The following is a 22467-nucleotide window of genomic DNA, read 5'->3' on the forward strand; positions in this document are numbered from 1 at the left end:
TGAAAAATGGGTGTCAGGTTTTTGTTCTTTCCAATTTTATCACTATGAATAAAGTCTAAAGTATCTCTCAAAACATTAGAATTGTAAAAGATCTAAATGCTCATTAATAACATTTAGCTTGCTTAAACATTTTATTTATCAATGTTATTGATTAATGGTGGATTTAATTAAGCATAACTAAATTTCAAATTAATCAAAAGTCCAATTAGAAAGATTGAGACACGCACAAAACTTACAATAATCATAAATCATAATCTCATTAAATAAATACACATTTACTCGTTGAATAGTGATGGAGAAAAGAGATACGGTAAAATCTTTATTTTTTAAAAATTTTAAATGTTTATAATATATTTTATTTTTAAAATTTTGGAATTTTATCTTTATAAATATTAAATTATTTTTAAAATGTTATCTTTATTTCAATTGTAAAATCTTGACTCTGCCAATGTTATTAAAGAAAACACATTACACTCACATTGGAAATTTTATTGATGAGTTGCTATGACAGCAACCTTTATTTACATTTAGGACAAGAAGAGCTATAAACTAGAATCTATGGATAGCACCACTTTTACCATTTGGGCTAAAGCCCAAGTAGCAATACCAATACTTATTTTCATAGATTTTGCGAAGAAGCTCTTTAGATTGAGACACTGTTGGGAATTCCCTTGCCAGGAAGTCCACTTTCACCGGTAGGGAACAGCAGAGTGTATGGCACATTGACTGGGCCAGAACGATTCTTCAATGTCTTATCATGGTTCATCTGAATAATCCTTTGCTCAATCTGTGAAAGCTTGTTTCCGAAATCATTGAAAGCTTTCAATGGTGCTGCATCAGTTGTCCATTTATCAGGGTCGCTTCTTTGTCCGAGGTACACCTCGTCTGGAGAATGCTTGGACAGGATTTCTATCAGGGAAACGCCGAGGAGAGTCATCAGCTGGGAAGTAACTATTTTCAGGAAAACCCTTTCGAAGTTGGTTTCGAGCTCAGAATATTCAGGACTGCCTTTTTCGGGCATGAACATACGGCTGATGGTAGGGCGGTTTGGAAGGTAGCCCGCATAAGGGTATTGCCCAAAGTTGACAGCTGCATGGAGAGCAGAAGCAACCCATATTATAATGGTGCAGGAATGAATCAGATCTTCGAGAGTCTGCATGCTAGGCCACCATGGCTCATCTTTCTTGTCACCATGACCTCTCTCGAGAAGTTCTTTCCACCAGGCTTGAAGTTCAGGGTCTTGTTGAACCATTGCATCAGACTTGTAGTAGAAGGAGCAGTAGGCTCTGACCCATTTTTCAATTGCAAACCAGATCTCTAGCCCGTCAACAGCATAAGGATAGTCTTTTATCAGTAGGCGAAGGCCAAGTGGTGAATTCTTGTCATCAACAGCAATTCCTCTGGATAGAGAAGCATGGAAATTAAGCTATCAGTCCACTAATTATTATTAGACTTTTTTGGAGAATTTGCTTAACTGAAGTTAGAAGTTTAAAAGACTTAAGGCCTAAAGAAGTCTGAGGATCGAATGCCAACTGCTAGACTATATCAAAGGCTTAGTAACAAGAGTCATGTGCAAGTCATGTGACTATTTAATGTAAATATTTTTTTTAACTATTTTACCATTTCATTGTATAGTCATTATATAATTAGTCTAATCTTAATTGAAACAGACTATTATAAATAGTTTACTCGTGATATTTTTCTTCTTTAAGGAAGAATGAAAGAACTTCTTTTTCTTCACCATCGTTTCGCTCTCTCTGCACATGTTCACTTGGTTTTAACAATTATCGATGAACCTTTCCATTTTACCACTTTGGAGCTATAAGATTTTACCTCTTCTTGAGATCAATAGGGAGAGCCTGCTCAAGGAAATTCCAACTCTTGTAAATTGCAGATGACATCTCCATGGCATATTTTCCAGGGAAAACCGTCAACTCTAGAATACCATTTGCATTAATCAAAGTTTGCCTAGCCAGTGCATTTATATTCATTGTGTCACGGAAATGAGGTTGGAGAAGCTTATAAATTGGATGAACCACGCTTAGCTGCCTGTTTGTTGCAATCACAAATGGCTCAATCACTGCATGAGTGTTCAACCTGTGACCAAAACCCGAAGGCATTAAAAACCCCTCTGTTCAAATTAAAAACTCACCCTTCATTGACAGATTCCATACCAGTGGCTTATAAGCTGATGATAACCAGAGTCATTCACAGCCACATAAGCTTTAGCCAATTGCCATATGCTACCCTCAACTCCCTCTTCTGCCGGGGTGTACACCTTGCTGACACAACCATATATATCAGCCTCTGGATGTGGATAACTTAGTTCGATTGCTAATGGTTTCAAAGTGCCATCAGCAGTTAAAAAGAGAAGTGTCCTGGACGCATAAGTTTTTGTGGTGGTAGTGTTTATCCTCCTCAGGTATGGCATCAACGAATCATGATGATCCAATATGAATAGCTTGTTGCCCATTAATGCCTGTGAATCCCACCCCCTTTCAGTTTCCTGGTTTATGGTGTAATAAAAAAATCAGATGTGAAGCATATTACCTGTTCTATCGTGTATCCACTCAGGTTACACTCTATGTGTTCTTTCCTTATGAGACTGTTTTGGTTACCGTATATTTTAGGATCTAGCTTGCTTTTTGGAGGAAATTCCTGCAAATCGATTCAGGTTCGGTTACAAAACTTCTTCACCATTGAGAAAAGACAGGAAAATTAGAAAGAAAATGGCTCTAAAGTTTTCAGGCTTAAGCTTACTTCAAGACGACGAATAACAACAGGGTTCACTCCAGCAAGCATTTCTCTAGCGAATTCTGCATCTGTTCGCCATGCACTTTTACTGTCTGCCCATTGATTGAAATTGCAAAGTAAATAAGTGGCGAGGCAAAATAGTATTGCTAAATAATTAAACACATCTCTTTAACTATTTATGACTTGACAGATGATTTTATCAAATCTAATGTGCAACGAAACCGAGATATGATGCATTCTAATTAGTTACTATACGTTCTATACCTTGAATAACTTGAGGCACAGGATAATCGAGTAGTTCCTTTAGCTTCTCGTTGGGGATCAGGCTTCTGATATTACCTCCATAGTAGAGTACTCTCAGAACTTCATTAAAGGAGTCGAACTCTTTTGGTGGATTGCCACAAAAAGCTTCAAAAATTGGAAAGATATTTTGAGGTAAGGCACTAAGTCCATTGCCGACAAAGTCTAGCAACTTCACGTGACCAAATTTCTCATCTCTCGGAACATAAATGAACAAGCTCATTGGAACTGGCAGCCTGCTCTCGCAACTCTTATCTGATAAGAAACAGAAACATTATCAGATCATGCTCAAGATAAAGAAAACACCTCATAACTCATCCGAAATGTAAATCTCCAACCTGTTTGGGACGGTGGTCTGCCTGTTCTTCCCCTACGAGGATAAGGATACTCGCTACTCCCTCCAAGAGTCTGGCGTTGATAATCTTGACCCTTATCAGGATCCCCCAAATCATTGTACAAAGCATAGTCATAGACGCGGTCCCATTCTTTGAGCTCTCCTGCACCATTTCCTCTCAAGACCCTAAGCTCTTCTTCTCTGTATTTACGAAGTGGTCCTGGCATTTCATTCGGAAGATACGTCTGCACAAATATAATACCAAAAACACTTTTTATTTCACTCTATTTGATGGAAATATTAGTAACGTAATCTTAATCATAACAGAATTACTTGCCTTGTTAGCAAAGAAAACGCGATCGCTTTGGTATTTTTCGTCAGGGTAGACCCAAGAGTTACAGACAAAGTGGATTGGACCTCGACCAGGAACATCGTCGAGTGTGACGGTCTTGAGGTAGAATTCACCGTGGTGAGCATTTCGTACCAAGATAGCTCCCGGTGTGCCGAAGTCCTCATTCCAATCAAAGCTAACGTTGAACTTACAGTCCCCTAACAGTGGTGTAAAATTCCAGTTCTGTAAATAAGCCGGCGCTCCTATCTTTCCTCCCAACATATTTGCTGCAAATTAAGGCACATCGGCAAAATATGTCAAAAGCACTCTCAAAAACATAATTTGATTGATTATTAACAGTGATTATATAAATATCAATTCAAGTTTATTGTATGAATCAGTGCAACATCACAATTAAATTAATAAATTAAATTACGATACAGTTAGGATGTTGTTAAATTTATAATATTTATTAACTTGATTTTCTTTTAAATTATTAAGAATCTCCATTAAGTTAAATTTCTATTTGATTTTGACCGATAAAAACAGCTATTCATAATTTGATTTAATAACAGTATAATGTTTTCTTTATCTTCTTCTCTTTTTTTTTTTGTCTGAGTTAAAAAATAAAAAATATTTGGGGATGGAAGCAAATAATTGAATATTTTTATCCAAATTATTTTTTTTGTCCCATTAGTATAAATTAAATTACATCTATAAAATTACAAAATAATTTAGAGTAAAGACAAATATGCATCATCTTATCAAGACAAGAGAATGAAGATGCTGTCTCTTTGTGTACATACTTTTCTTAAGCACGTGCTGTCAAGCTTTGGTCTGACAGCTTCCTTTCCAAATATCAACATCCAACGTGGCCATCTTAATTAAATTAACTAAACTTTTACAACTAACTCTTAAAATATCACATGAAATTATTAAATCTCAAAAGTTTTATAACATAAACTCAAATCTTTTAATTTTTACACCTTTAACAAAGTTATATATATGTGTATATATATATAACAAAGTAATAAATCAGCCAAAAATAATTAGTTAAAATTTTCAATAATCGTCAGTATAATTAGTACAGTAAAGTTCAAGATTATATTAAAACTTTCGTATTACTAGAAAAACTTGTAAGTTTTATTATTTTTATTTGAAATAACTAAGATAAAATAATATGAAATCTCTTGTGATTATATACTAAATTAGGGCTATAATATGTACATTATATATATTATGAATTTAAGCATTTGCTTAAATTAAACACATGTACAAAGAGAAATTGAAAGAAAGTTAAAGAATATATATATATATATATACGCATTTAATTTAAGCAAATGCTTAAATTCATAATATATATATATATGTACATATATTATCAATGAGGGAAATGAGCTTACTGGGGTCAGTCTTTTCAGCACTAACGAGTCGCAGGGAAACCCTTTGGCCTAACAATTCAAGAAAGGTATCAGAAGGGCCAGATTGGAAGTCATTTAAGTCGTTGTAGTCCAAAAGGTTCTTCTTCACTACAACAACAGAGCCTTGAATCTTCTTCTGCTTGACAGGGTTGTTTAATGCCATTGGGCCAATTCCAAAATTCATCTTTTGGTTCTTTGGCTAGGGCAATCAATATGAAAGATGATACGGAGAGTGTATGAATGTTGTATTCGTGGGGTTGTTGGTTTTGTAAAGAAGAAGTGTGGGGTATTTATAGAGAAAGATTGGTGTATAAGTCAAGGTATGTTGTTTTCATTGTTTTTTTTTTCTTTTTTTTTTCAACTCAAAAAGTTTATGTATTTTTCTTTTGTCAAAAAATGCACATGCGATTATCGATGGAGTTAAGGTGGTGATGACGTCATCTCACAATTGTTAATTTTTTTATTAACATATGTATAAAACTTGAGATATAAAATATGATTATTTTTATGATCACTTCTTATGTAAATTTTTAAATCCGTCACTACATGTGATGAAATTCGAAAAATTATGCTTGACGAGAGTTTACCTTATCCCTCTCATTTCATAATTTTGTTTTAAATTTTGAATTCAAAACTTATAACAAGAATTCTTTTAAGATTGATCGTAAATCATATGCCATGCAAGGAACTCATTGATTATTTTTTATTCATCAAGTAAATTAAATTGCAATGAGACAACTCTATCTAGTTTTTTTACTAGTATTTTTAGTGGATTTTGAAGTTTACCAACAAAGAAGTGATAGAGCACCTATTAATGATTATTGCTTTCATTACGTATCAAACGTATTTTGGCAAATATATATATATAACTGAAATGAAAAGCACTTAAAAAAAAAGTGTCCTAAAAAACCACCTTACAATATTTAGAATACATTCTTTGCATATAAAACATAAGAATCTGGACATTCGGATAGGACACAAATAGTCATTAACGAAAGACATAGAACCGTATATGCCTCATAACCGACACAAACTGAAAATCACGAGTATTGCATCACCGGCCATATGTTTTTGAATATAAAAAAAAATCAAAAAATTGAGTTGGACCACTTTTATTTTTATCTTTCCAAAGTTTATTTTTTTTGGATAATTCTTTTTTCTGTCCATAATGCAACAAAGTTTTGACTTTTTGGAAAAGAAAAATCATAAATTATGTGTTTGCGTTCACATAAAATGTTGGTCCACTTTATTTTTGTCTGTTATATATATATATAATTAATTAATTATAGGCTACACAACATACATAAAGATAGAGGAGAGGTAAGTCATATCTTAAAACAAAAAAGTAAATGCCCTGAGAATCTTTTGTCCCTAACCCTTCAAATGAAGAAGTTAGGCACCAATTTGAATTCCAATATTTTTCAGTATTTATTACTAAAAAAATTAGAGCAAAAATGGGCCCAAAAAAAATTCATGTTGCAAAAGGGTATAAAATTCAATTTCCCCTATTTTCTTTATTGTAATTAAGTTACACAGTGAAAGACATTAAATATTAAAATGAAATCATGTCATAAATTTTATATTACTACTAAATTAGTGTTAATTTAAAATTTTGGACCATTATTCTTTTGATTAAGTCAAAAGAATAAATCTATCCTGCTGCCAATATGTTATTGTACAGTGCTGAGCTTTCGTAAGGCTACAAGCATATTTTACTCAAACCAGACTTCTTTTGTCAATAAAAGTCTTTTGCCATACAAGTTAAAGATTGGTATGATATTCTGACATTGAAAAAATAAAAATATACTTTTTAAAAGAATAAAATTCTAATAATAAATCAAAATAAATAAAAAATCCGTCTAAACAACTATAATAAAATATTGAACCGTTATTTGTTTATTTTAAATTTATAATTAAGTTATATAATCAAAGATATACGAATTTTTTCGAATAAAGGCAAAAGTTGTATATCTATCAATACAGGGAAGGGATAGCAATAGATTTAGTAAAGCCTACATGTGTACTCCGTGAATCATACAATAAGAACAAAACTAACCCAACACGTTTTACGTGAGGACGATGGGGATGTTTCTCTTCACATTTTCGAGCATTTATTACCAAAAGATTTCTATTGTGGATCTCTTTTCCTTCATCACCACACCATTTGTTATTTTATCATTTCAGACATTATCAATTATCTTTAAGATTTTTCTTTTATATTTATTTAAACTCATTCTAACCTAATAGACGATTGGATTACCTTATATCAATCATAAATTAAGTTATACCATGAAAAATTATTCAGTGTTCACATAAAATATTGGATCATTTTTTTATTTATCATAAATTAAATAACACAACAAAAGATAAACATATTTCTGAAAGAAAGACAGGATTGGATCAACCTGTGTGTAACTGTGATTCAAAAAACCCAATTAAGATGAGATGGTTGGGGACCAGCTTGGGACATTTGCGAGGATATGGCAAAGAGCCTCGTGATGCATGTGTTCTCTGACCATTTTCTAGCACTGTGATCGAAATTAAGCCATTACTTTTTCCTTTTAGTGCTGCAATGCTTAAAAGATAGTGGGAGCCCCTCCCATTCCTGATCAGTGTTGTGGGTTAACAGTCAGATATGATGTTGTATTTAGAAGGTTACGAATTTTGCTTTTTATTTTGTTTTGGGTCCTAAAGTCTCTCACTCTTGATCCTGAGGACTTTCATGTTTCTCTGCAAGTACTACTGGAACCTTGCTTTTTGTTATTCTCTTTTGTGAGAAATTATGAGTAGTAATATTTTTATATATCTTTCAAAAAAAAAAATTCTGATCAGTGTGGAAGGGAGGATAAGTGTTGCATGGCATGGAGAATTTCTAACTTTTGTATGGCATACGAAATTGGGGTTCAAGACTGACAATCGAGAGTGACTCCTCTTGGCAGTGTGAAGGAGGCCTGCTCAATATCAGGCAAATACTCCAAAAAAATTTAATCCTCATTTATTATTTGTCGGTAGTCAAGTGTGTTGCACATTCAATCTGTCCATATGTATAAGTCCAAGACTCGGATAATTGTTGAATTCAATTTTTCACACGTGTCAGGAGAAATCAAGATATCAAGATGACAAGATAAATGGTATATATTTAATGAAAGTGATTGGTTTTTTGTATATTTTCAAAAAGATCAATTAATGTCTTCATAAGTTTTTTAATTAGAATAGATCGAAGATGTTTCTGACGTGATGTAGTAGTCCTAACGTTTGCATGACATACGCAATGGAATTAATTTCCAAGACTGGACCACATGATAGCGACTCCTCTTGGCAGTGTTAAGACCTACTTAATTACTACCACAAATTTCTCCCAAAATTTCACCCCTATTATCAATAACAAGTCGACCTTCATGTGTGTTGCACGTTGAATTTGTCCACATATATATATGTACATATTTACGAGTAACTTAAAGAGTATTGCATTGGCCACATATATATATATATATATATATATATACATATTTACGAGCAACTTAAAAAGTATTACATTGGGAGTGATCTTTTTCTAATTTTACCTTTTTCATAAAAACTTTTTGGGAGTAAGGGGGGCCTAGTTAACTTAATCTTGCATAAATATGCTATGAAAGCTTAAAATCATTGTTCTGTTTACTGATCATCTGAATTTAACCCTAGATATTTTTTTATTAGTTTTCAAAAAACTATATTCCTATGTGATTTGAAATTAAAACAGACTTATAAGTTCAAGTTCTAATATGGCTACATATGACATTTTGGTATATCCTTATCTTATATGTAAATCAATTAATATAATTATATCCTATCCTAATTTAAGTTTACACTAAACCCCTTTTTCAAATTTATTTAGATTCCTAAATTAAGTTAATTGCTGATCAAGCTATTAAAAGCATTAATAGCAAATTAGAATAAACGATTCAAATCTCATTAAAATTAAACAAGAAAGAGATTAAAAATTTATATTACATGTGAGTTTAATTAATCCTAGAAAAAGAAAATTAACTGCTTATAATTGAAAAAGCCAAATAACATTATATAAATTTTAACTATTGAGAATAATAAGAAAAATAAAAGCTAAGGAAAACAAAACAATTGATTGCAACTTGTTTCCCAAGTTTCTACCACAACTTCCAGCCTTTTGAATCTCTAAAAGTTGTCCAACCTAATGTCTCTTAAAAATATCTTATTCATACTAACAAACTTAACCTATAATTCCCTAAGTTAACTTACTAATTTAATTAGGCTTAAAAGTGTAATAAGACACCCAAATATCAATTGTCAATCTTAAAATTACCATTCTTGCAACAATACACTCAGTCATATTTCGATGTAATTTTCTATATCTTTAAAATAAAATTGGGCAAAGTAATCATATAAAAGTTGTATCTCTATCTCTTAGCTTTTCAATCATCCAAGAATCGTACCATTTGGATTTCTGTAGCACAAGTTATGGGCAAAATACCCAAGCATGTGCAAGTAGAGTTTTGGGTTCTTCAAACATCTTATTTTCTAAAATTAAGGCCAACTTCTTTAAATCTTACAAAAACATGAAAAATAATAAAAAATAACCAAATTAAAGTAAATAAACATAAAATTAAAATAATTCACTTAAAAATAAATTAATTATAAAAATAATTAAAAATAATTAAATTATAATTAAAAATTAAAGACCTAGCTAATATTTAATAACAAAATTAGAGTAAAAAAATTCTATAAAATAGAATTATCACACTACATCATTGCATAAGATTTAATTAGGCACATATCTAATTTTCTAATCAATTAAGATTAGACATATTTAATTTTTACCTATACTATTAGTTCGAAAATTTCACATGCATGCTAGTAATCATAACCAATATTATAAGCATCAATTTAAATGTCTAATCTAATTTCACCTTAGATTATGTGAACAACTCCCACTATTCTTAAGCTTGGGACCAACTCTCACTTACCACATAACATAATGGGTTATACTAAAAAACCCAATTGATATTTATAAGTGCCCATATCCAAAATAATATTATGCATAAAGTAAGCACAAAATTACATCCCTTTACATGGCCTCAATAATTAATACAAACCTTAAATAACTTATATCGTAAGAAACCTACAGCATCAATTTACACAAAAATAGGAATGTTGCGCTTGCTTATATGTATTTATTTTTTTAGATGATCAAAAACTTCCATATAAACATTATGAACAAAAAAATAGCACTAAGTAGATCATATTTTCAGATGCTTCGAAAAAAGACTATAATAGTCTCCTTAACAAAGCACCTTACTCTTTTGTAGTAATTTCCAAGAAAGGATTGAGAAATCACAAGCGATCTCTCTTAAAACCTAGTCTCCTTTGACAAACTATTGAGACATATAATTATCGTACTTTGTGATCTCTCTTAAAACCTAGTCTCCCTTGACAAACTATTGAGACATATAATCATCGTACTATCTTTTTGCATACAATTTACTTAACAAATAAGTAAAACAATTACATCATGCATTTTATAAATTTGACCTAACAAATAAATAAAGTCATACAAAATGTAGTTATATAGCACATAGCATTTTACAACATATGTAAAATAATTGAGTTAACAAACATTTGCTAAATTCACTAAAACCATATATATGTTTTGGAAGAAAAATAATTTCTAATATACAGTATATAAGTAAAAAAAATATGGTTAATTAACTTATTAATTAAATATATTTATAATGCATGTGAAATTAATAAAATATTAACATGCCAAAAACATAAATAATATTCTGAATTTTTCTTCAAATTGTAATTACCATAAAATTTTGATGTCATTTTGTAAAAACAAAAACTTATGGGGTAAAAATGTAATTTTTAAAAAATATATCCATTGGCAAGATGTGACTACCATATCAAGCCCTTTTTGGTTGTGTTTGAACTCTTTTGGCCTTTATTATTTTTCGCACTCTCATTTTAAGAATGCTTCTTTGGTGTAGTGATTGAAAGATATTTTTAAAAGTCTCAATGACTTTATTAGTGTAGATTCGAATTTTGCTAATTGTATTTTCTTGTTCCATTTTTTTTTCATTTTGTTGCCAACAATAATTTTTTTATGATATATAATACATCATTAGAAACCTAATAAAAATAGAATATATCTATTATAGATTTATACATAATAAATCATATGCTAGTAATTTAAAGTAAATAAAATCATGACCAAAACATGCTTTCAAAATATATACAAATTACGAGGATGAAAACAAATCAAAATCTACTCTGATACCACTATTGAGAAGTGGGCCTACCTTTTTAAATAAATATTTCACTCTCTTTTCGATCGAAAGAAGCTTACCTTACAAATCCTCCTTCGTGCACACAATGATCTCTTCGCTCTTATTGTTATGGAGTGACTACAATTAAAATGATGAAAGCAATCCAAAACGTGCTTTAATACCACTATTGGGAAGTGGGCTTATTTTTTTAGATAAATATTCCACTCACTTTTTCATAGAAGAAACTTGCCTTACAAATCATCTTTCGTATACAATGATCTCTTCACTCTCATTGTTATAGAGCGGATACTAGAGTCCTCCAAAATGAATTATACATTCAAAAACCCTTTGGCTTTTAATAATACTTTAAGAATGAAGAGAAAAAAGAATGGTTTTTCTGACATACATAAGTTCACTCTTGATTGTGTGTAAAAAATTAGTACATCTATCACTTTTTATAGACGTGTTAGGCATACAAAAATAGGATATTACTTTTAAATTTAAATAAATTAAATTTAAATATAATTAATCTTTATTTAAAGTTTAAACAAATTAAATTTAAATATAATGAATAGATAATTCTTGTTTAAATTTAAACAAATTAAATTTAAATTTACATTCTATCTCAAAATTTTTTTAATTATTTAATTAAAAAATATCAAAATAATATTTAATATTAATTAATTGAATATTTATTAATTATTCATAAATAATAAACAAAATTGCATGATATATGCATGCATCACATTTAAATGCAACACCCCTCATCTGAGGGGTGCCTTGACAAAACTTCTACCACGGACATGGCAATGAAAGTTTGTAGCTGTGAAGTAATTGTTATGAAGAAAACCTTCTATCAACTGCAGTCGAATTGAAGTCGTTGAAGTCCAAAACATTCCTTCTCCCTAAAACAACAGTGCCTCTGATTTACTCTGGTTTCTTTTGCCCGGTAAGATCATCGACAACATTGCTAACAGCATTGATCACTCCTCCGATACGATAAACATATATTTTTTATTTTCCTTAGCCAGAGAGAAAACGAGGAATGCTATATCTGGTGTTGGATTTCGATGTGCCAAGATGAGAGAAATGTTTGGGTATATACTTATAGATCCAATAAAAGAATCTTAAAGCGTACGTAATCTATGCTTTGGGTACGCCATGTATACAACCGCATGCAACCAATGATGAACACATTTGTGGCATTTCCTTTTGTTTTGTCAGTTAAAACTTCGTATCCCAAGCCCCATGCAACCAATTTTCTGCTTTGCTTTTTTATAGTTCATGAAGCAGTAAATGTAATGTATATTGTTTTGTCATATGTAGCGAATATTAATCGTAAAGAATGATTAGAAAAAAGGTGCATATATATATGGTTGTCAATCCCGTTGGATTGAAATCAATTTGCTCTGTGATTTTGGAATGAGATCTGATGATAAAAGCAACAAGCATAAAAGATAATAATACGATCCCAAACACAGGTACTTCACATTTCTTTCATTGGCTGAGCCAAGAAAAGATTTTATTGAACTCAAGAAGATTAAAGAGAGGGCATCCCAGGAGCCAAACACAAGAAATAAAACAGAGGAGGCTCAGCTGAAGCTACACTTATTTAGTATACAATGATGCCCTTAACTTCACTTAGATCGAGATGCTATTAGGAATTCCCTTGCCAGAGAGTCCAACTTCACCAGTTGGGCAGAGCAAAGTGTATGGCACATTGACAGGACCAACACGATTCTTCAATTGCTTGTCCTTGTTCATCCTTATGATTTCTTCTTCAATTTCAGCAAGTCCCTTATGGAAAGCCTCAAAAGCTGCCAATGGTATTGCATCTGCCGTCCAGTTAGGGGAGGCTTGTTGACCAAGATACACCTCATCTGATGCGTGCTTTGACAAAACTTCTACCACAGACATGCCAATGAAGGTTTGTAGCTGCGAAGTAATTGTTCTGAAGAAAACCTTCTCGGGGTTTTTCTCAAGTTCAGCATATTCAGGAGTGCCTTTCTCAGGCATGAGCCTGCGGCTTAGTGTTGGACGGTTTGCGGAGTAGCCTGAATAGGCGAATTGTCCGAAGTTGACAGCGGCATGGAGAGCAGAAGCAATCCATATGATAGTGGTGCAAGATTGTATCAGCTCTTCACGAGTTTGCATTTTAGGCCACCATGGCTCATCTTTCTTGTCACCATGACCCACCTCTCGGAGTTCCTTCCACCAGGCTTGAACCTCAGGGTCCTGTTGAACCATTTCATCCGTCTTATAGTAGAAGGAGCAATAGTCTCTCACCCATTTCTCAATGGCAAACCAGATTTTCAACCCATCAACAGCATATGGATAGTCTTCTATCAGTAGTCGAAGACCATATAGGGAATTTGCATCATCAACTGCAATTCCTCTGAATATATATAGAAAATAGAAGACGATGGATGTCATTTCCATTAAAGCATATTATATATATAGAGAGGATTCAATTCATTTGTCACTAAGACTGTAATTACCTTTTTTTGAGATCATTGGGGAGTGCTTGGTCCAAGAAATTCCAACTCTTATAGTTTTCTGATGACATCTCCATGGAATATTTGCCCGGGCAAAATGTCGTCTCTATTATTCCACCTGCATTCACAAGAAGTTCCCTGGCCAATGCATTAATAGTCATGGTGTCACGAAAGTGAGGGTGGAGAAGCTTATAAATTGGATGAACCACACTCATCTGCCTGTTTGTTGCAATCACGAATGGCTCTAAAACTGCATGAGTGTTCAACCTACAGAGACCAAATTAGTCAAATACACACAAATTAACTACAAACTGATTACTGATTTTGCTGATATATAAAAAAAATCTAAGCCTATATTGACAGGTTTTTACCAATGGCTTATCAACTGATGATGAGCACAATCGTTGATAGCTACAAAAGCTTTAGCAAATTGCCAAATAGAACCCTCAACTCCATGTTCCACTGGAGTATACACCTTGCTAACAACACCAAATTTATCCCCTGTTGGATGTGGCAAGCTCAATTCAATTGCCACTGGCTTTAACGTGTTGTCGCCTCTCAAGAATAGTAGTGTCCTTGATGCATAAGTCTTTGCTGAGGTATTGTTTATCTTCCTGAGGTAGGGTATCACTGTGTCATGATGATCCAATATAAATAACTTATTGCTCCTCAATGCCTGATGCAACCAAAATCCCCTTCCAAGTTAGAAAGTTGATAGTATAACTATAGTTCTTTAGAGATAACTTTAATAAATAAAGCAAAAGAATGTTACCTCTTCTACACTGAGCCCGTCTAAGTTATTCTCTATGTCTTTTTTGGTTATAGAGCTGTTTTGGTTGCCATACAGTTCAGGATCTAGCTTGCTAGTTGGTGGGAATTCCTGTCGTTAATCATAAAACCATGTATCTATCTCATTTAAAATCCAATCACTAAAAATATAGCAGAATAGAAAGAAAGAAAATTGGTTTTTAGCAAGTAAATTTCAATGATTTATGTTTTCAGATTTTCTTGCAATATGAGCTGTCTTGACAAACATGGGAGATAAAGAGACCACGTTCTGGTTTAAGCTTACTTTGAGAAGTTGAATGAGAAGAGGGTTCACTCCAGCAAGCATTTCTCTAGCAAATTCTTCATCTGTTCTCCATGCAGTAGGCTTATTCCTATCTGCTTCCCCGAGTAGATAAAATATTAGAATGAATGCAGTAGGAAAAAAATATAGAGTGATAGATTTTGAGCTCTCAATTTAGCAATATTCTAACATTTATTTTTAGTACCTTCAATCAGTTGAGGCACTGGAAATTTTAGAAGTTGCTGTCCATCCGACCGAAACATTTCCTTGATCATTGGTAAGGGGATGTTGCTTGTAAGTTTATTGAGAGCTTCAGTAGGAAGTTGAATTCCATTGAAGTAGAGGTTATCTACTTCCTCAAAGGAGTCGAACTCATTAGGAGTAAAGTTAACAAACGCTTCAAATGCAGGGATGACGTTGGTAACCAGGGCTTTCAGATTATAAGCAATAAAGTCTGTCAACTTCAGGTGACCAAATTGCTCATCTCTAGGGACGTAAGTGCTAAAAAGACCAGGTATGTACACCCTGCTCTCAGTGTTGGGATCTACAAAAATAATGAGAATAAATTAATAATCATCAACACAAATCCAATTTATCTTGAATGTATGTAATTAACCAGGTCTTACCTGATCTTGATGATGGTCGACCTGTTCTTCCTCTTCGAGGATAAGGATACTCAGCAGACCCTCCCAGTATAGGGCGAACTAGTTTTGAGCTGAGATCAGGATTCCCCAAATCATTGTAGACATCATAGTCATATACACGATCCCCTGATTTCAGTTGTCCTTTCCCATCTCCTCTCAAGACTTTTAGCTCTTCTTCTCTGTACTTACGCAACGGTGCTGGCGTTTCATGGGGAAGGTATGTCTACAAATTAAAAAAAGAAACGGTTAATTAATGCTATAACTCAATACATATAGAATTATTTTAAAATAACATGATCTTCATAATAAATGTTGCTTACTTTGTTTGCGAAGAAAACTCTAGGTTTTTTATATTGTCCATCAGGGTAAATCCAAGAGTTACAGACAAAGTGGATTTGACCTTCGCCAGGAACGTCTTCAAGAGTAATAGTCTTTAGGTAGAATTCAGCAGCATGATTATTTCGTATGATGATAGCTCCAGGAGCTCCAAACCCCTCATCCCACTCAAAGGAAACCTTATATTGGGTTTCACCAGCTATTGGAGGAGTAAATGTAAGGTCCCAGCTCTCCAAAGCTGCTAGCTCCCCAAGCTTTCCTCCATTTTCATTTGCTACAGGCAAGGAGCATTAAGTTAATGCCAAAGCATGGCCTTTTTAAGTAGTTGGTAAAATAGCAAACAGAGAAATTAAGAACTAACAATACAATCTTAGTCCAAGCAGGTGTGAAGTTGGCTTGCAGGTTTGGACGTCGGGCAGGTCAGTTCTCGGAAAGCTTTAAAATTCAGATACAATTTATTTTCACTTTCTTGAATGAATTTTAACAAAAGGTGAAAGAAGAAAGAGAAATTAACACAAATTAAGTTGGAAAAGAAACGCACCAGGGTCAGCATTCTGTGCACTGACGAGCTGCATAGTGACTTGTTGGCCTACCAACTCAAGAACATTATCAACTGCAGATGAACCGAAGGCGTTGAAGTCCAAAACATTTTTCTTCATTAAAACAACAGTGCCTTTAATCGTTTGGGATTTCTTCTTCCCTGTAAGCTCATTGAGCACACCTCCGAGAATCATTTTTTCCTCAGCTAGACAAAAGAGTACTAAATGATAAATGAAATATGAGAATATATCTGGTGTTGGGTGTGGCAAAATGAGAGAGAAGTGGGGTGTATTTATAGCCAAAGATTAATCACCTTGTGGTGATTAACTCGAGATTTAGATAATCTCTCAGCATACAAGAGTCCAATTGTGCTGAGCTAATGGCGCGGTAAAACATGCACTGAAATTGTTGCAGCAACACTGTGTGTAAATTCTAGAAAATTAATCATAGAATCGGATTCCAACGTGGTACTTGCGTGGATGGGTAATGAACATCATGCGAACATGGAATTATTGGAGCACTTTCAAAATATTATTCACGCAAACTTAGAGGTGCGAACTCCTAGGCGGATTCATTAGCCGAATTTGGTGTTGAAACGAGAATGTTGTTTGCATGGTGATGAGCAATATACTTCTGTTAAATTATTATTAATCCGAGAGGTGACCGCTGTCTTTTGTTATGTATTTCAGCAGCTGGTCTTTTTCTGGTTTATCTGTTTCAGAGGTAGAATTCATAGCCAAGGGTTGTGATCGGTTGATGTGTAATGCTGTGTATGGTTATATTTGAGCTCTTTTTTAGGTACTGAAGAGCTTCAGATAAGTGTATTGTCTGTAAGGGGCTGTTTGTATGGGGTGTACAAGGTGTGTAAGCACTGTGACACTAAATCGTATCGGTTACAAGGGTTCCAGTGCATTCGCTGATTTTGATTTTTTTACTCAGTCAAAAAAATAACTTTCATTAATATATTGCAAAGCATCAAAGAGTGCTTATATGAGATAATGTTCGTGTTATCTCCTTAGTCTCATGGTTTTCTCTTATAAAAGATATTTCATAGATTAAAAATATTGTAAATTCTTATATATCTAGTATCAATCTAATACATAATTAAAATGAGATTATCATGATATTCTTTTTTAATTTATCATTGAGACTTATAATTTTATCTGTTAAGAATATATATTTACGATGTAAGATTTACATAGTCTATATTAGTACCATGATACTGTGCATCAACTAGTTAGAAGATAGCAAGTTATATTACATGGAAACTGATAATACAACATTAACCCCAAACCTCATATCATTCATATCGCTGATCCTGTTATGATCAGTTGCATATTATTCAATAAAACACACCGATTGAGGCAGAAGGCACCAAGCCGATTCCAAACGTTATACAATTTTAGGAAACAGAGCCCCACCTGCAGCATCAGCGTCAGCTAATTAAATATGAACCTAATGCATTCAGATCAAGAAGCCACCGCTTGAAACCGAAGCCACAAATCAATCATTTCCATCCATCTGGATTTTTGCAGAAGAATTTGCATAATATTTAACTTCTTTAAAGATATCATAAATTAAGTTTTACAGAGAAAAATATCATTTGGCGATTGATGCATATAAACTTATTCTCTATGTTTGATCCTTTTAGCAAAGATCATGATGTTGTATCATTGATTGTCATAAATTAAATTACATAATAAAAATTAAAATTGTTCTTAAAAAAAAGCATTGCGTGTAACTGTGAATCAAACAACAATAATGGAAACGGGTCCCTTTTTGTGGCTAACTCAATTAATTTAGATGAGGCTGCAGGTGGCGTGGTGAATCAGGCTGTATAGCAGTTTCAGGAGGAGCGAGCTGGACGTCTTGGCTCCATTCGAGACTGCGGAAGAGATCGTAAAGATCAGCATGCTGGGAGGCCTTGTAGCCTCGCATATGGCAACGTGGAACTAAGATGATTTTTTGTATAGATGTTCTCTCTCCGTTTATCGAGAGTGCTGCCAATTGTTTTTTGGCAGCTTCTCCGTTTATCTAGAGTCTTTAGTCACTAAAACCTTAAGACTTGAAGTGACAGGTCGATGGCTGACTTCAATATTATATCACCTTTCAAAAAATATTTTACATGAGGCACTTTGTGACCAGAAACTACTAGAGCATTAACGCGACAACTAGCTGGCTAGCGGGGGTGCAAAGGGGAACAGATTTTTTCTGGGGGGATAACGTTTGCATGGCGGTGGAGAATTTCTAACTTCTTGCATGGCAATATGAAACAGAGTTAATTTACAAGATCGACAACCGAGAGTGACTACTCTTGACAGAGTGAAGGCCTGCTTATGTAATCATAAGAATTTTACATGAAAAACCGGTGGAGTCCCAGGAGTAGAGGAGAGTGTCTCCAAAGTCACCTGAGTACCTCTTACATGAGATTTTATTTTAGCTCACAAATCCTTACACATAAGAGGAGCGTAATCATACTTAGCATCACCACATCTAAAGACTATCATATATTATAATACAAAGACTCCAACAAATCAGTGCATACATATCATCACTAGACTGAAAACATAAATGCTTTATCCATATCAAATTTCGTTAAATGATTTAAGAAAAAGTTAAGACTTCTCTTAAGATATGCATAAATGTGACCATAGCAACTATCTGTTTTAAAATACTTATTTTATTAAAAATAAATCATTTATTTCATGGTCTGATGTTAAATCAAAACGTAGCTTGTGACTGTCCACGCTTATAAATTCAATTAAAAACTGTGACATGTTCTGCTTCTAATATATTCATATATATAAATCCATGACGGACAATTTTGTATTGAAAGTGGCTGACGAGAGAGAGTAGAATATTTTTGAGGGTACACGTGTAGCAGTTATCAGGATGTGGGGCTGGAGTATATATATATATATATATGAGTTTTTGCTCAGTTATATCAATGCCTTTTATTGCTGGTGTGCCAAGAAAGTAAGCAGAAGAATACAATCAGATTAGATCGAAACTTATGCTGTGAAAAGTTTCTCGTGGTCCAAGATATACACCTTATCTGATCCCTGCCTTGACAGAAATTTCAGCCAGGTGAATGCACCAACATGTTGGCGTTGAATTTATCCATATATAAATTAAATCCATGACCGACAATTTTGTCTGGAAATGCTTTATGAGAGTACATATTTTTGAGGGTAAGATAAGGGTGTTACAATATCAGGCAGTGTCTAGCAGCTCAAAAGGGGAAAAATAGCTGTGTGTTACCAAGTGTCAATATCAAAGAACAGAAGCCATTTTTGCACTGATCCGTTGAAGATTGAGATGCTCTGGGACCAGGTTGGATTTTCCAATGCTTCAACATTTTCGAGGAGGACAGAGACCCTCCATCATCAAGCATGTGTACTGTGACTATTTCAAGTACGATGGAATTAAGCCACATTAGGAATTTATTAGTGAGCCATTAGTGACTAGGATGATCAGTTTATGAATCAGTTCTAACTCTTTCTTTCAAGTTTCTACTTTGTTTTTTGATGCTCGGCTTTACAAAGCAGTAAAAATATTATATATGTTATCATATTAAGTGGACCTTAATCACCTAAAACACAATGTTAACTCTAATTTGATTTATCAGGATATAATTGGTATCAATTATGTGTATCTACCAGATGGTGTGTTGGTTCCACGTTGATATCTTAAAGGCAAGATCATTTTCTGGTCGAATTTTGTATGGATTTATGATATTTAATACATTTACGTGGCTTATGGCCAAAAAGGGGGTGGTGCCCTTCCCATTCGAATCAATGTGGAAAGCGAGGATAATTTTTTTTTCCCTAAACTGGCAATTGAGAGTGCCTGATCGTCCTGGTACTGTCAAGGCCTGCTTAATTACCACTGCAAATACTCCCAAAATATCACCCTGGTTGGTACCACTACTCGTCGGTAGTCAAGTGTATTTGAATCTCTGTCCATATATACAAATCCATGAGTGACTATCATGTGTTAAATGTGCTTTATGAGAGTCCATGGCTGACGATAGGTGTGGCAATTTCCGAAATGTGGGGCTGGGATGGATTCATTGCAGATAAGGTTTAACCTTTTTTTAAGAAAAAATCAGTTAGCTGTGCATGTATTGTTGCCAATCCAGTTGAATTGAAATCAATTTGTCCATGTGATTTTGGAATGAGATTGATCTGATGATAAGAGCATGACACTGATAGCATAAAAGATAACAATGTGATCTTAATATATATAGAGACAAGACTACAGAGAAGACATCCCAAAGAAACAGGGAGCAAAAACACACACACAAAAAACAGAATAGAGGAAACCCCAACACAGCTATATTCGGAAGCAAACACCAAACCATAGTTTCAGTAGCAAACTGTAAACAGGAAAGAAAACTACCACAAGGCATGAAAGAAAAACAACACACCAAGTTTTCATAATATCACAATAACAATAGGGCAATACTGTGGGTGTGTTGAGCTAGCAGCAACACTTATTTGGTATAACCCATGCCCTTATCTTCACTTAGATCGAGATACTATTAGGAATTCCCTTTCCAGAAAGTCCAACTTCACCATTTGGATAGAGCAAAGTGTATGGCACATTGACCGGACCAACACGATTCTTCAATTTCTCATCCCTGTTCATAGTTTTCATCTCTTCTTCAATTTGAAAAAGTCTATTATGAAAATCCTGAAAAGCTGCCAGTGGCATTACATCCGTCGTCCATTCCGGTGTTCGGTTTCCAAGATACACCTCATCTGATGGGTGTTTTGACAGAACTTCTATCACGGACATGCCGCTCAATGCTTGTAGCTGTGAAGTAATTGTTCTGAAGAAAGCCTTCTCAGGGTTCTTCTCAAGCTCAGCATATTCAGGAGTGCCTTTTTCAGGCATGAACCTGCGGCTTAGTGTTGGACGGTTTGGGGAGTAGCCTCCGTAGGCGTACTGTCCAAAGTTCACAGCTGCGTGGAGAGCAGAAGCTATCCAAATGATAATGGTGCAAGATTCTATCAGCTCTTCACGAGTTTGCATTTTAGGCCACCATGGCTCATCTTTCTTGTCACCATGACCCACCTCTCGCAGTTCCTTCCACCAGGCTTGAACTTCAATGTCCTGTTGAACCATTTCATCCGTCTTGTAGTAGAAGGAGCAATAGTCTCTCACCCATTTTTCAATAGCAAACCAGATTTTCAACCCATCAACAGCATATGGATAGTCTTCTATCAGTAGCCGAAGACCATGTAGGGAATTTGCATCTTCCTCCGCAATTCCTCTGAGTAAATATAGAACAAAAAAGGACGATCGATGTCATTTCCATCAAAACATTTATATTAGATGTATATAGAGGATTTGATTCATTTATCACTAAGACTATATTTACCTTTTCTTGAGATCATTGGGGAGTGCCTGGTCCAAGAAATTCCAACTCTTATAAATTTCTGATGACACCAGCATAGAATATTTTGCCGGATAAAATGTCTCCTCTATTATACCACCTGCATTTACAAGAATTTCTCTGGCCAATGCATTAATAGTCATGGTGTCACGAAAGTGAGGGTGGAGAAGTTTATAAATTGGATGAACCACACTCAGCTGCCTGTTTGTTGCAATAATGAATGGCTCTAGAACTGCATGAGTGTTCAACCTGGAGACACCAAATTAATTACAAAATGATTACTAATTTGCTTGATAGTGAATAAAAAATATTTAAGCCTTCTCTGACAGATCCTTACCAATGGCTTATTATCTGATGATGACCACAGTCATTCACAGCTACAAAAGTTTTCGCAAATTGCCAAATAGAACCCTCAACTCCATGTTCTGCTGGAGTGTACACCTTGCTAATAATACCATATTTGTCCCCTGCTGGATTTGGCAAGCTCAATTCAATTGCCACAGGCTTCAATGTCTCGTCGTGTCTCAAAAAGAGAAGTGTCCTTGATGCATGAGTCTTTGT

The 22467-nt window shown here is 34.0% G+C and overlaps 3 protein-coding genes across 3 annotated transcripts in view; all 3 read right to left on the bottom strand.

The window, feature by feature from the left end:
- Positions 1–451: 451 nt before the first annotated feature.
- On the bottom strand, positions 452–5388 carry LOC110415904 (putative linoleate 9S-lipoxygenase 5). The gene is made up of 9 exons (XM_021427671.1): positions 5123–5388; positions 3726–4006; positions 3393–3633; positions 3019–3309; positions 2761–2846; positions 2551–2658; positions 2175–2479; positions 1834–2097; positions 452–1400 (listed from the first exon to the last, which is right to left on the bottom strand). Exons 1-9 carry the CDS (start codon positions 5322–5324, stop codon positions 644–646), a joined length of 2535 nt encoding a protein of 844 aa, XP_021283346.1. The 5' UTR covers positions 5325–5388; the 3' UTR covers positions 452–643.
- Positions 5389–12907: 7519 nt separating this feature from the next.
- LOC110415043 (linoleate 9S-lipoxygenase 6-like) lies at positions 12908–16754 on the bottom strand. The gene is made up of 9 exons (XM_021426517.1): positions 16507–16754; positions 15950–16239; positions 15612–15852; positions 15191–15529; positions 14989–15080; positions 14689–14796; positions 14288–14592; positions 13920–14183; positions 12908–13816 (listed from the first exon to the last, which is right to left on the bottom strand). Exons 1-9 carry the CDS (start codon positions 16697–16699, stop codon positions 13063–13065), a joined length of 2586 nt encoding a protein of 861 aa, XP_021282192.1. The 5' UTR covers positions 16700–16754; the 3' UTR covers positions 12908–13062.
- A 3974-nt stretch (positions 16755–20728) lies between these two features.
- LOC110414821 (linoleate 9S-lipoxygenase 6-like) overlaps positions 20729–22467 on the bottom strand; it is a 4383-nt gene continuing 2644 nt past the window's right edge. Inside the window, exons 7-9 of the mRNA XM_021426232.1 lie at positions 22244–22467; positions 21892–22155; positions 20729–21783 (exon numbers count right to left, since the gene is read on the bottom strand). The exon at positions 22244–22467 is cut by the window's right edge and continues 81 nt beyond it. Of these exons, the coding sequence (XP_021281907.1) occupies positions 21033–21783; positions 21892–22155; positions 22244–22467 (1239 nt within the window). The 3' untranslated portion in view covers positions 20729–21032. The remainder of the gene's footprint in view (positions 21784–21891; positions 22156–22243) is intronic.

The sequence above is a fragment of the Theobroma umbraticum genome, unplaced genomic scaffold, assembly GCF_002168275.2.
Source record: "Theobroma umbraticum cultivar Fairchild unplaced genomic scaffold, ASM216827v3 scaffold_147.0, whole genome shotgun sequence".
Classification (NCBI taxonomy): domain Eukaryota; kingdom Viridiplantae; phylum Streptophyta; class Magnoliopsida; order Malvales; family Malvaceae; genus Theobroma; species Theobroma umbraticum.